The 12,569-nt window shown below is 45.3% G+C and overlaps 1 protein-coding gene and 1 long non-coding RNA gene across 6 annotated transcripts in view; one reads left to right on the forward strand and one right to left on the reverse strand.

Annotated features, from left to right (window-relative positions):
- LOC125928259 (uncharacterized) overlaps window positions 1-12,569 on the forward strand; it is a 36,168-nt gene that overhangs the window by 17,429 nt on the left and 6,170 nt on the right. Inside the window, exon 3 of one of the 2 annotated variants that reach the window (XR_007459609.1) lies at window positions 1-2,912. This is a non-coding gene — a long non-coding RNA (uncharacterized LOC125928259). Of the gene's footprint in view, window positions 2,913-12,569 lie in introns of those variants that run through there. The other variant, XR_007459610.1, reaches the window with a different exon arrangement.
- STAG3 (stromal antigen 3) overlaps window positions 2,912-12,569 on the reverse strand; it is a 27,751-nt gene continuing 18,093 nt past the window's right edge. For 2 of the 4 annotated variants that reach the window (XM_049638873.1, XM_049638870.1), the window contains 11 exons: window positions 12,371-12,539; window positions 12,110-12,246; window positions 11,404-11,505; window positions 10,518-10,666; window positions 10,142-10,270; window positions 9,892-10,049; window positions 5,264-5,435; window positions 4,913-5,017; window positions 4,532-4,604; window positions 3,597-3,656; window positions 2,912-3,326 (listed from right to left, as the gene is read on the reverse strand). In XM_049638873.1, coding sequence (XP_049494830.1) covers window positions 3,318-3,326; window positions 3,597-3,656; window positions 4,532-4,604; window positions 4,913-5,017; window positions 5,264-5,435; window positions 9,892-10,049; window positions 10,142-10,270; window positions 10,518-10,666; window positions 11,404-11,505; window positions 12,110-12,246; window positions 12,371-12,539 — 1,263 coding nt within the window. In that variant the 3' untranslated portion in view covers window positions 2,912-3,317. The remainder of the gene's footprint in view (window positions 3,327-3,596; window positions 3,657-4,531; window positions 4,605-4,912; window positions 5,018-5,263; window positions 5,436-9,891; window positions 10,050-10,141; window positions 10,271-10,517; window positions 10,667-11,403; window positions 11,506-12,109; window positions 12,247-12,370; window positions 12,540-12,569) is intronic. The other 2 variants (XM_049638872.1, XM_049638871.1) reach the window with 2 other exon arrangements.

Raw genomic sequence — 12,569 nt, forward strand, 5'->3', positions numbered from 1 at the left:
TTTAAAGTTTGTGAGTGAGAGCAAGAGAGCACACGTGTGTGCATGCAAGCAGTGAGGGGCTGAGAGGGAGAGACAGAGAATCCCATGCAGTCTCCGCGATGTCAGCACAGAGCCCGATGCAGGACTTGATCTCATGAACTTCGAAACCATGACCTGAGCCAAAATCAAGTCAGATGCTTAACAGACTGAGCTACAGGCGCCCCAAAATACAATGAAGTATCCTCTCGCCAGGATCCAAATGTCACGGTTCATCTCTTAAGAAGATCATCATCCTAAGGTAAGAGTGGGAAACCCACAATTGATGTTGGACTGTAATTTACATGCTATACGATGCCGTGGTTTTGTGGTCCTGAACAATGTGTATCCTCTCTAAGAACACTGTTATTGTACTTGGAAAGCATCTTCTGACCTGTTTATAAGTCTTCCAAATGAAAACTTTCAGTGGGTGTTGGCTCATCTATTTAAAAAAGTAGTAAATGCAGTCAAAGCAGCACCTATTCCATTTGGATTCACAAAGTTTTGAGAAGTACCCCTTTCAATTATGTAGACCATAAAAGACAATTATCAAAATAAACTGATCTTTCAAGAAGAACCTCAGAAAACATTAAACCATTTAAATGTTTTTTCTCAGGGCGCCTGGGTGGCTACATCAGTGTCAGTTGAGCATCCGACTCTTGATTTTGGCTCAGGTCATGATCCCAGGGTCATGGGATCAAGCCCCGCATCGGCCTCTGTGCTAAGCATGCAGCCTGCTTAAGATTCTCTCTCTCTCTCTCTCTCTCTCTCTCTCTCTGTACCCCTCCCAGCTTACACTCTCTAAAAAAAAGAATTACTTTGCTTTTTTAGAGCAAAAAGGTATTTTGTACTGCTAAATAAAATATTTCAAAACATTTATTTTGTTATTAACTCACCATACATTTCTAAAAATTTTTTAATGTTTATTATTTTTTTATTTTTATAATATTTATTTATTTTTTAATGTTTATTTATTATATTAGAGAGACAGAGAGACAGAGCATGAGTCGGGGAGGGGCAAAGAGAGAGAGGGAGATACAGAATCTGAAGCAGGCTCCAGGCTCCGAGCTGTCAGCACAGAGCCCAACACGGGGCTTGAACCCACAAACCGGGAGATCGTGACCTGAGCTGAAGTCAGACGCTTAACCGACTGAGCCACCCAGGCACCCCATGCCATACATTTCTAAAGTGTGTAATAAAACAAGTGGTAAATGTTTACATAATTTTTTAACTGATAAATGTGCCCTAACTTTTGGAGTCTTAGGACTCTAAGGTTCTGTTTTAGTTACTAGTGCTATGTAACAAACCACCCCAACTTGGTGTAAACATTTTATCGTGTCCATGGATTCTATGGGAGAGGAATTTGGAAAAGGCTGAGAAAAGATGAGGCCTGGGGCCTCAGCTGGAAGATTCAAAAGATGGGTGTTACAATCATCTGATTCACATCTGAAGCACATCTGGTGGTTGATACTGGATGTAGGCTGGGACTTCAGCTAGGCAGGACACCTAAAACATGGCCTTTCCATGTGGCTGCTTGGGGGCTGTCTCACAGCATGGTAATTGGGTTCCAAGAGCAAACATGTCAAGAAACAGGAGGTTGGGAGCTGCTAGTTAATTTTGGGTTCAGAAACTGGCACAGCATCATTTCCACTATATTCTATTAACCAAGCAATCACAGAGCTCATATTCCAGGAGAGAGGACCTAGACCCACCCTCTCAATAAAGGGTGTCAAAGAATTTGGGGAGCAGGATAGAAAACTCACATGTGTTCTGAGGTTGGGGCTCAACTGCCCACGCTGGGCTACCTGGATGTGTACAGATCTCTACATCTGCAGAACTGCCAAGTCTTTTGATCTTGTGAAGTAGCCTTAGCGTGGCTGGTATTTAAATAACTTGGGAATATTTCCCCTCCTGGATTCTTAGTGACCTCCATGTCTTCACATTGGCTTTCCTACTCTGTTCCCAGATCCCATAGGAAAGGCTCCTCTCCCTGGAGCTGTTCGCCCTGAATACAGGTTAAACATCTCTGAATGGGTCAGCTGCCCTACCCGGCACTGGCAGCTGCCTTTCCAAACAGAGACTCCTGAACCCAATTTCTAGCTTCTATCTGGGAGAGAGGGTGCTGGAGAAGGGAGGAGGTGGACTTAGTCAAAGAAGAAAGTGACAAGAGTGTCTTCACATATTTGGGTGCTTGTCAGGGGGAAAGAGAGAACAGAGGTGCTGTGCTCTTCCAAGAAGCAGAACAAGAACCAAAAAGTTAGAATTTCAAGGAAGCAGGTGTCCAGAGGCAGCCTAAGTGAGAACTGACGGTGGCAATGAGAGAGGAAACAGATCAGAGATATTTTGCAGAATGACTTGAGAGGATTTGGCTAAAAACTAGCTGGGGAAGGCAAGGATAAAGGAGAAGACAGTGTCAAAATCTTGGATTTGAGGGTTGGACATTTAGAGTAACTTCTAAATTTCTTCCTAACTCAGAAACTGAGAGTCTACACAATTTCAAATTATAACAGGTGTCTCTGGGATGAAGTCATGAAACTCCCCCTGCAAAGAATCCTTGGCTGAAGGCTGCCAAGGTGTATGGCCTGTTCTCAGTGTAGTGAGATAGGTCACCCTCTGGCAATCAGGATTCTGCCCTCTCTCCTCAGTCTGAATAGTCCTCACTACATAAACCACTGAAAGGCAGCCAGTGCTTCCTAGCTCCTCTGCCCTACCACGTCTCCCAGTTACAAAGCATTACATCCTTGAGAGCCAGTACACAAAGGCACCTGGGGGCGCGTGCAGGGCTGGTGTCTGTCTGTACGCTGGGCCACAGGGGGAAGGAGAGCCGCTTGAGACACTAGCAAAGAACCTGACTTCCATCAGTTTAACAATCTCAAGCCACACCCTGGGAACCAGCTGATTCAAACAAGTTTATTGAGCTAATCACAAGGATACAAAAGAGGCTGGGAAAGACGCTCCAAAAATACAGGAAACTATTGGGCTCTTTCCACTCAACACGGGGAGGCAGTGCTTCTCCAATACTGAGGTGAAGCCCCCACCCACTCCAAACGTGGCAGGAAAAAGGCACTCTTCTCAATACAGAGGGACAGAGCCAGGGAGCAGTAAGAAGGACTGGGGGCTTAAGGCTTCTCCATCGCAACATCATCAGAGAAAGGTCAGGTTAGAAAGGCACAGCCCACCTCTCCTTCCCCTCAAGAGACCGGAGTGGAGCCTGGGAGTAGTGCTTCCTTCTGCTCTGTTCTCCTGTTTGCCTTTTCCAAGTTGAGATGGGGAGTGGAGACGGGGAGGGGCACAGAGTCATGTCAGAGATCCTGTAACGGGAAAGATGAAAGGAAAACACAGAGACAGAACAGCCCAAAGGGCAATGAGATGACTGCAAGGTCCTCCCCATGACAGTTTACTTCTCCTCCTGCCCTCCCCCCACAGCTACTCCTAAGGTTCCAGAAGCAGCAGAGAGGCCAGGCCTTGGGCTACTGCCTCTATTTCCACCTACTGCATAGCACACAGGTTACCTGCCAGCACCTCCCAAGGACACAAAGTCCTCTTAACCTGCTGTCCACAGTATTTTTGGGGACACTCACCTCAAGGTTCATCTCTGTGGAATCTAAGAGATCCAGCCCGTGCTCACTAGAGGAAGAGTGCTAGAGAGAGCAGGTGACAGTCAGACTAGCCCTTCTCACCCCTGTCACATGGGCAAACAATAACCAAGGTCCCTTTCCCAGGTGGGTGCCTGCAGCAGCCAGGGAGGGGAGACTAGCAAAGGGATGGTGGGCAGAAAGTTCAGACCTAGGAAGTTCCCAGAGTCCCAGGCCTCTCCTGGCTGCCAATTGAGTCCCTTAAATTCGTTCAGTTTAGAACCAGAGAATGGCATTTTTTTCTGAGGGGACTTTAGGAAATACTATGTTAATAGAGGCCTTGTTTTCTAGTCTGTTGAAGAAGTCATTGTCTGTTTTTTTCCTTCTGAGCACAAAACCTCCATTCCCTTGCACTATTCCTCCCTTTCTCCCTCTGCAAAGAGCAGAGAAGGGAGGAGAATATCAGCAGCAGACACGTAACCCTTTTCAGTTTATAAGGTGCCTTCACTTTGTAGTTTGAGGGAAAACTCCATTTGAAAGATGAAGAGGCTGAGGGGTTAAGAGGAGCTAACTTGACAGAGTGGTGGTGCGGCGGACCCACATCACCTCACAGCTTCCACGTGCTCCTGCTGGCCTGGCGGCCGGGGTAGGAAAGGGAGTGAGGGGAGAACTGGGGAGAATGAGCCGCCTTCCTTCTCCAGCTCTGGCACTGCTTTCAACCCTGAGACTCAGAGGAAAAATACTTATTTGGACATTGGGAGGGAGAGTGTTATCCAAGCCCTTTTTGGTATTTTGAATTTGTTTTCCCTCCCCTCCTTAATAAAAGTCCAGGAAAAGTACAAAGCACCTTACAGGTCTCCCTTCTTTACTCTGTGATTCTTAGAGGACTTTCAAAAAGCCTTCTGGTTGTAGCAGGAAAAGGGAATGTTGGGTCCACTCACCTTGTCTGTATCTTGCCATTCTTCACTTAGCTCACTCTGGATCTCTTCTTCATCCTCTTCCATAAGGCTGAGTCTGAGGGCAGTGGCAAAGAGTAGAGGCTTTCACACTGCTATTTAAGGACCCCTGAGAGTATCTGGGAGGCACCCAGGAGAGTGGGATGGGCAGATGTGGAGCGAGCTCCAGGCTCCCACTGCTGCTTCAAACAGAGCAGCTGACTTCTATCAGTTCTATGAGCTAAGGACACACGTACCCCTGGAAGGAAGTGGTCTGTGATGTAAACAAGCCCAAAAAGTATGGGCACAGAAACACCAGGTTAGGGGAGAATCCCTCACAGCAGGTGCCTAATGTGAAGTGAGGATGAAAAGCAAGGAGCAGCTCACCTGGTCAGCCGGTTGCCCAGACCAGGACCGGAACGGTTGAGTAGAGTCCGGAAATGCTGTGGACTCGACAATCTTGACCTCTGGTTGCCTGAAAGGGGCTGGCTGCTGGTAATAAAGCAGGATCAGTAATGGGGATAAAGTAAAGGGTAAAAAGGGTAAGGTGGGCAATGTTACAGGGGAGAAAAGCTCATAGGGAGAAAGAAAATCTACAGCTAAGAAAAGGGTAAAGGCCTGGAGAAGAACCCGAGAATGATGATGGAGTGCCACAGGATGGAACAAGAGAACAGAAATGGCAGGAGGAAGATGGCAAACACCAAGATCGGACACCCAACTGCTCTCCTCAGCCCTTACCTTTGGACAAGCTCCGGTTCTGGGCTGCCTTCTTCCATCTCTTCCAGCCCCCCCAGAGGCTGCCTCCTCTTGATGGCTGTAGAGGTGAGGGTGGGTGTGGGTGGGATGCTGTTCAGCTGGAGGCTTTCCTCCTGGGATGAAGAGATATCCTCTCTCTGCTGCCTGGAGGGGCCTGCAAGGCAACAGAGGCACATATTCACTGAAGACCAGGTACTGCCATAGGCCATCTTCTACATTTTCAAGACCTGACCAGATTTTGGTTCAGGAAAGTTAAGAAAGAAGAGAATGGAAAAACTTATATGGCCTCATTAGGTTATGACTAAAAATTAAGCATAACCCTACATACTAAAAAGTAAAGGCTTACACAACAGTATCTAGGACTTGTTCAAGGAAAATGACACAGCTCAGAAAATAGAAAAAAAAATAGACATATGTGATATGTGATAGACATATATCAATCACAGATAAACAGTAACATGAACACGAATGTGAGAGAGAATAAGATTCCTTAAGATTGCAAGGTCTCAATCAATGAAGATGTGTGAGGTCCTGTTCATTCATTCAAGATTTTTTTTAAACTTATTTATTCACTTACTCATTCACTTACTCAATCACTTCATTCATTCATTCATTGTAGGTACACCCAGCATGGAGCCCATTGTGGGGCCTGAACTCACAACCATGAGATCAAGACCTGAGCCAAAATCAAGGGTCAGACACTAACCCTACAGAACCACCCAGGCACCCCTCAACATTTGTATGAAAAAAAAAAAAAAAAAAAACAACCTTAAAATGGTAACAGAGTTCCTGAGCTCTGAAGCTGCTAGGGTGGAAGCAGGAGGGCTGGCAAGAAAAGACAAATGGGAGACTGGATTTTCTAAAGGCCAGGAAAACAGGAGGTGGCTGCATTGTCAGCATGCTTCTGACATGAAGAAATGGAGGACCTCGGGCTCACAATGTTAAAGTCTCTTCTGCAGAGACCGGAGAAAGGTAGAGGACCAGAAAGAATCCAAGGTTATCTCAGAAAACCCAGGCGACAGTACTTTCAAAGGGATATTAATACTCGTCCACTGTAAATGTTCACAGCCCCAAGTTTCCAGAACTGGAAAGTGAGCTGCTACTGATCTAAGCAGAGAACTAGAGAAAGCCAGTGAGAGTCACACACATGATTTTGTGCCCTCGGGTAGGACCAGACGGGCCCCTCCTCAACTCCCCAACCTAGTCATAGTGTGATGCCCGAGGGCTCAGCCTTTCAGCATCTCCTGCCCATCATCTTCACTGGCTTCCTTAGCCTCGCAAGTTCACATTTCAAATACCAACTCCCAAATGTATCTCAAGCTTTTGCCTCTACCCTTAACTCCAGACTCCTATCTCCGGCTGTCTGTTTCACACTTCCACCTGTAGCAACATGGCTAATACTCAAGCCCTAATCTACTCATTCACTACCTTCCCCATTTCTGTTGGTATCAACTCCATCCTACCTAGTTGTTAGACCAAAATCTTTTTTTTTTTTTTTTTAGGCCAAATTCACCCTCAATTCCCATCTTATATCCCACAGCCAGTTTGTCAGAAATCCTATGGGTGATACCTTAGAAATATATCCAGGATCTGTCCACTTCTCACCACCTCCATCCCTTCCCCCAGTCTACCCACTCAACAGCCTCCTTACTGGTTCCTTTGCTTCTACCCTTGCCCCTCTACAGTCCATTCTCACACAGCAGCCAGAGGGATCCTTTAAAAACAAGGCAGATCCTGTCACTCTCCGGTTCAAATGCTGTAATGTTTTCCCATTTCACTGTTGAGTAAAAGCCAGAGTCTTTACTCTGCCTCATATGCTCTGGGTTCCTCCAATCTCTTTGGTCTTATACCCTACATACTCTCCATTCGGCCATCTGGCCTTCTTGGCTCTTCCCAGAACATGACAGGCATATGCCATCATGGCCCTGTGCACTGGCGCCCCTTCTTGTATGCTCTTCTACAGATACTGTGCACCCCTTCCTTCCTTGCAATCCTGGCCCAACACTCACAAGCTCTGCCAGCCTTCCCCCAGCAATAAGAGAAGAGACTGCGATTCCCACCTCACCAAGGCTTCCCTGTCCTCTCCCCTGCTTTTCCACCACAGCACACACACACTCTAAAGAAAAGAGACTTGTCTTTTTTTGTTCACTGCTATATTCCCAGCACATAGTGCTCAGTAAATATCTGTTGAGTGGACAATGGAACCAGTCTTTTCAGTTTTCTCCTACCTTTACAAACCCTCTGTTTTAGGCAAACCAGCCTAAACATCTGCATACTCAGCTAAAACATACCTTCCTATGTTTTGTTTGTGCTACTCTGGTAGCTCATGATACTCGTTCTTCCTCTGTTTAGCTTACATCAATCTTGTCCATTTTTCAAGCTCCAGCTTAAACTCCATCTTCCTGGTGAAGCCTTCCTAGGCTTTAGATCAACTAAACTCAAAGTGATACCTTCTTTCCTGGAATTCTAAAGCATTCAATCTGTCAATTTTTTAAAAATTTTTTAATGTTTATTTATTTTGAGAAAGAGAGAGAGACAGCAAGCTGGGGAGGGGCAGAGAGAGAGGGAGAGAGAAATCCCAAGCAGGCTCCATGCTGTCCGTGCACAGCCCAATGCAGGGCTTGATCTTATGAACTGTGAGATCATGATCTAACCCGAAGCTAAGAGTCAGACCTCTAACCAACTGAGCCACCCAGGAGCCCCTCAATCTGTCAATTCTCAAAACCCTCAGGAAGTTATCATTTACTGGTGATGGTTCATAATTTAGATTTTCTATAAATGTATTTTCTCTATTAGATGGTAAGCTGCTTGAGGATCCTTCACAGCCTCTAAAACACCTAGCACAGTGTCCTGCACACAATAGGTCCTTAACAGATATTAGTTAAATGATTAAAACAGAGTTTCCTAGTGGTATAAAAAAATACTTTTAAGTAGTATACCTAGAGACATTTTAAAGAGTTACATTCTACCTCACACCGTATACAAAAATTAACTCAAATGGATGGCAGAAAGAACTAAGACTAGAAAACTTTTAGAAGAAAACCATCTTCTAAAAAATCTTCATCATCTTGGATTAGACAATGATTTCTCAAGCTATGACACCAAAGCACAAACAACAAAAGAAAAACCAAATAATCTGGATTTCATCAAAATTAGGAACTTTTGTGTTTCAAAGGACACACAACAGATAATGGATAAAGAATATACAGTAGACATACACAATGAAATATCACTCAGCCCTCATTTAAGGGCTTTGTGGACAATGGATGGGCCTAGACAGCATCATGCCAAGAAATATCAGACAAATATGATATGATTTTACTCATATGTGAAATCTAAAAAACAAAACAAATGAACTAAAAAAGTGGAAACAGACCCATAAATACAGAGAACTGGTGGTTGGCAGAGGGGTGGGAGGATGGGCAAAATGGATGAAGGCAAGTGAGGCATAGGCTTTCCAGTCATGAAATGAGTAAGTCACGGGATGAAAGGTACAACACAGGGAACACAGTCAGTGGTATGGTGACAGATGGCAGCTATACTTAGGGGGAGCACAACATAACCTATCAAGTTATACAGAGTTATAGAATCAGCTACATTGTACACCTGAAACTAATGTAATGTATGTCAGCTATACTTCAATTAAAAAAAAAAAAAGAAAACCACTCAGATGGCAATCAACTTAGTACAGGGATAAATAAAATGTGGCACAGCCATACGATAGAGTATTATTTGGCCATAAAAAGGTATGAGGTACTGATATATGCTAAAACATGGATGAACCTTAAAAACATTATGCTAAGTGAATAAAGGCAGTCACATAAGGCCACATATGGTATGATTTCACTTATATGAATGTCTAGAGTAGGCAGACCCAAAGACAGAAAGTAGATAAGTGATACTGCCTGGGGGGTGGGGTGGGGAGAACCAAGATTTTCAACTGTTCACTAGAAAACACATACGTGTGAACACATCAAGCTTGTGATTTCTAGGATATTTTTCACCTAAAATGAAATTATATTTAAAAAGAAAATTAAAGAAGGGCACCTGGGTGGCTCAGTCAGCTAAGCATCCGACTTCAGCTCAGGTTATGATCTCGAGGTTTGTGAGTTCAAGCCCCACACTGAGCTCTCCGCTGACAACTGGCCTCTCTCTCTGCCCCTCCCACGCTTCACATGTGTGTGTGTGCACACTCTCACAAAAATAATAAATAAGAATCAAAAAAAAGATTAAAGAAAAAGCGTTAGACTAGAAGACAAGTAATGATCTGAGAGTAAAAAAATCATAAAGATTGTGTGAAAATCTTTAACATTTAGAAAATAATAGAATACTAGATGCAAGGATGGGCCCCCTAAATGTACAGATTTCTTATTTTCATCTTTGGTCTTATCATCAGTCGCTATTTGATTTTTCACAGAGGTTTGCTATTTTTAGCTGCCTAGACAAACTTTGAAGAAAATGAGTACCCCTTACTGATAGCAGATGCTCAGTGAAATGTTTTTTATTTGACTAAAGACAAAAGTGTGAAGAAGGCAAAAGACCTTACATCTAGGTATTGGCTATGGAGGAAGGAAGTAGTGCTCACTACCCTGATATCCACACACACTTACCTTCAGTGCGCCTCTTCTTAGAGCGGGGATAGCCCTGAGGGTTGGCCTCCACTGTGTTCTCTACAGGGCTGAGGGAGTGGCAGTAGGTGGTGACTGGACCCCAGGGACAATCAGGTGCCTGGGAGACACGCTGCAGACACTTTTCCAGGTAGGACAGTCTAAGGAAGGGGTGAGATGAAGAGGCTGACTTGTCTGCTAGGCCCTCACTACTTCCCTAATCCTCATCTTTATCCATTACCCACCAACTTACAGCAGCTGCTTGTCCTGATGGAAGAGTCGGGGGGAAAACTCGGCAAGGAGCTCCAGGAATGCTAGGTTTGGGGGCTGACCGGAGGAACCAGCTGGAGGAGACTCAGACAAGGAGAATTTGATGCCTTCCCTTGGTTGAACAGAATTATTTTAGGAAGATGGCCCCTCCTCACTTTCCTCCCCAGGGAAGCATCCTGTCAAGCGCACCCTTCCCCTGTTCCCAGTCTGTCTCCCAGAGAATACCCACCAGCCAACCTGACTGCTGCTCCTCAACATGCTTATCCCTCCCTCCAAGACCACACTCCCACTCTCCCTGCACACAGCCTATGGCTCACCCCTCTTCAATCAAGTACCCTGACTTTTAACCAGTACTTTACTTGTGTAGCGTGACCACAAGGTCACGGTTCTGTAGCTGCTGGGGCCCAAAGCTCAAGGCAAACCTTCGGGCCAGGTCCCTCATCTCACTGAAGGCAGGAAGCTCATTCAGGCCCTGGGGCCCCTGTTCTTGCAGCAGTTCTGTGTACAACTGTGTCCAGGAGACATGGTACATTTGGGAAACAAAGGAACAAAGTGGAAATAGAGAAGTACAGCATTCCTTTCTCCGCGTAGAAATTCTAAAGGACTTGGGATGCCACCTGCTACCTTTACTCTTTCTTTCCTCCCAGGACACTGTTCCTATTCCTGAACCCCTACAGAAAGAAACTTCACCCTTGCTCTGTAGCAATAAAAATGTCCCGGGGCGCCTGGGTGGCTCAGTCGGTTGAGTGTCCGACTTCGGCTCAGGTCACGATCTCGCGGTCCGTGAGTTCGAGCCCCGCGTCAGGCTCTGGGCTGATGGCTCAGAGCCTGGAGCCTGCTTCAGATTCTGTGTCTCCCTCTCTCTCTGCCCCTCCCCCGTTCATGCTCTGTCTCTCTCTGTCTCAAAAATAAATAAATGTTAAAAAAAAAAAATGTCCCTAGTAACTGAAGAGACTGACAGAGAACAGGGCAGAAAAAAATTAGGTATTTCCCATCGCTTTATTGTTGGTGCTCCTATGTCCTGATAGTTCAATTTCTATGAAGTTGGGGAAACTGCCCATCACCTAATAGTTTCTACAGACTTACTAGTTATGAAGAAGACAGTCAAGTAAAGTTAAGAGTCAAAATAAACTAGAAAGTTCCTTAAGGATCTCACATTCTAAATGGCTGAGGGTGAGCAGAGAGTTTGTGGGCTACAGGGAAGGCATATCACAGGTCAGAGGTATTCCAGGCAGAAGGGAGTACCTGCTTGAGGCTCAGCAGCAGGATTCGGGAACAATGACTTCGGTCAATCTGCCTTGCTCTAGTTAATGTTTCCTTGATAATGTCACCATAGTCACCGTAGAACTGAGGGACAGGAAATGAAGAAGATATCGTTTGGCCACAGGGCAAGACCGGTTCTGTTGTTTCTTCCTTTACATTTCTCATCATGTCTCCTTCCTAAAGTGAGTTAAGTCAGGAAACATGAATCTAAGTATAAAACAACTCAGACTAGACCAATAGGTCAAAGCCCGAAGACCTCAGAGTTTAGGCAAATAAATATGGGAAGAAATTCTGCTCAGAGCCCATTTCTTGGGAAGAAGTGCTCACAGTAAACAGAAATCAATACAATGGTGAGTTAAGGCAACTGAGGTACACATCTTCCATTCTTTTTTTTTTTTTTTTCTTCTTATATTACCCCAGTTTACGGAGACTGGGTTCACAGAAAAAAACAAAAAGATTCTGGACAGGATGAATAAGCTTACTTTCTCTCCAATTAATTTCCTAACAGCTTTTTTTCTGTAATTGTTTACTACCAATTCCTCTTTGTCCCCTTGTTCTAAACTCCTGTTGCCTTTTTCCTCCTGCTTTTCTTCAAGCCTGGTACTGTCATCCTTGCCACGTTCTTTCCTGCAGTGTTCCAGCATCTGAAGTCGTGGCTGTGCTCACTCAGCCTGACGCCTCACTGTACCTTGTTGTAGTGTTTGAAAACATCTGAGGCTGCATCCATCTCCAGCACCCCATAAAGCAGCAGCTTGCAGAACCCAGCCAGGAGGCGGCGCCGCTGGTGCAGCTGCTCTATCTGTAAATGATCCTCCTGGGAATGACCTGGCTCACATCAAAAGCAGAATGGAAAGATCAGAACCACAGATCTAGGACTCCTGCCCTTATATGCCTGAGGCAGGCCCAAGCCCCAGACCCTTCCTGAGCCCCAGGTATAGAGTCCTTGTACCACTGCCCAGTTCTCCAGGCTGGATGAAGACATGGTCCATGAGGAAGCTGGCTAGTTCAGACTGGAGCGTGGCTTCAGGAAAAAAGACAAGGGGTCTAAGAAAATCGCGACCCCCTACAATCATCTGAGGGCTGAAGATGAGAAGTAGATCACTTAATAAGACAAAAGCCTGTTGGGAGGGGGAGAAAAAAGAATGCTT

The sequence above is a fragment of the Panthera uncia genome, chromosome E3 (assembly GCF_023721935.1).
Source record: "Panthera uncia isolate 11264 chromosome E3, Puncia_PCG_1.0, whole genome shotgun sequence".
NCBI lineage: Eukaryota > Metazoa > Chordata > Mammalia > Carnivora > Felidae > Panthera > Panthera uncia.